The sequence below is a fragment of the Bactrocera latifrons genome, unplaced genomic scaffold (genome assembly GCF_001853355.1).
Source record: "Bactrocera latifrons isolate USDA-ARS-PBARC rearing strain unplaced genomic scaffold, ASM185335v1 scaffold_598, whole genome shotgun sequence".
In the NCBI taxonomy this organism is placed as follows: Eukaryota; Metazoa; Arthropoda; class Insecta; order Diptera; family Tephritidae; genus Bactrocera; species Bactrocera latifrons.
The window spans coordinates 109,681-111,264 of record NW_017537265.1 but is presented as its reverse complement, the minus strand read 5'-3'; the positions used below and the strand labels follow the sequence as shown (position 1 = coordinate 111,264).

General features: G+C 42.6%; 1 protein-coding gene across 1 annotated transcript in view; it reads right to left on the bottom strand.

Annotated features, from left to right (window-relative positions):
* LOC108974864 (uncharacterized mitochondrial protein AtMg00810-like) overlaps positions 1–865 on the bottom strand; it is a gene marked incomplete at its 3' end in the record, with an annotated part of 33,240 nt that extends 32,375 nt beyond the window's left edge. Inside the window, exon 1 of the mRNA XM_018942959.1 lies at positions 29–865. Within this exon, the coding sequence (XP_018798504.1) occupies positions 29–865 (837 nt within the window). The remainder of the gene's footprint in view (positions 1–28) is intronic.
* Between the last annotated feature and the right edge of the window lie 719 nt (positions 866–1,584).

Below are 1,584 nucleotides of genomic sequence, written 5' to 3'. Positions count from 1 at the left end.
TACGAGCATGATAAACAGGATTTTTTACTAAGCTCATCGCGCTCATATTGTCACCGTTGATCACGATYGAACCACCCTTATCGTACATTTTCATTTCTGTCCACAACTTATTTAAATAAACAGATTCTTTCGCTGCTGCCGAGAGCGCCATATACTCGGCTTCCGTGCTGCTCAAAGCCACTGTTGGTTGCTTTCTAGACTCCCAACTAAAAACGCTGCCACCAAAGAAAAATGCATAGCCTGTATATGACTTGCGGTCTGTTGCGTCACTACCCCAATCGGCATCTACATAACCCTTCATCCACTCGCCAGTTTTTCTGTAGTGCAGCTTCAAATTTATAGTCGCTTTCAGGTATCGCAAAACATGCTTTGTCGCTGCAACATGTTCACAATGTGGATCGGAATTTCGCTGCGCTAATTTGCACACCGAGTGCAATATGTCGGATCTTGTGTTCACCGCGATAAACATTAGTGAACCTATTAGACTCTGATACTCAGCTGCGTTGACCTTTCGACAGTTGCTTTCATTACAATTGACTTGAAAGCTTGGTTCAAGTGGTGTAYATACTGGACGACACACATCCATGTCATATTTATGCAATAGTTGTTGCACTTGTTGTTTTTGGCAAATTGATATCGCCCCAACTGAACCAACTCGCTCGATCTCCATACCCAAGAATTTGTTAATGCGACCCTTGTCAACAATCTGAAAAATACTAGAAATTTGTTGTTTTATCTGCATCAACTCACCAAGATCTGAACAAGCAATCATCAGATCGTCAACGTATACTGCAATTATATTTAATTTGCGCCCTTGATTTTTAGTATACAAGGACGGCTCGCTGTTACATGCGGAAAACCCCATTTCTTTTAAAACTTCATCAAGCCTTGAGTTCCAAACTCTGCCTGACTGCTTAAGGCCGTACAATGATTTTTTTTTTTAGCTTTTCTTAGCTTCGTTGTCTTGCTGAAACATCTCTGGCTGTCTCATATAAATGTCATCTYCTAGTTTGCCATTCAAATAAGCCGTAGCCACGTGAAGCTGATGAACATGTAACTCGTATTCGGCCGCTATAGCCAACACCATTCTTATAGTTGCATATCTCACAACAGGTGAGAAAATCTCGTTGTAGTTAACGCCATACGTTTGCCCGCAACCTTTTGCTACTAGCCTCGCCTTGTACCACTCGATGTTACCATTTGCGTTTGTTTTTACCGCAAATACCCACTTGCRGCCAATAACTTTATGGCCCTTCGGTACCGCTGCTTGCTCCCATGTATCGTTGYTAACTAAAGCGTTGTACTCCTCCTGCATAGCGCACCACCATTCATGCGCCTGCTTGCTGTTCACTGCTTCTTCAACTGATACTGGTACTTTAACATTTTCAGTATATGCTAAGTTTACTGCACTTTGTTGTTTTCTTGGTCTGCCAGGTAAACCAGTYCTAATTAACCGTGGCCTACCACGCCGCATCTGCTGATGTTCAGGACAATCGCGCATTTCATCATCGATTGAACTGCTACTCTCTACAGCGTCTTCATAATCGGACTGCTCTTCTTGTTCTGCTACATATTGAATCGGAT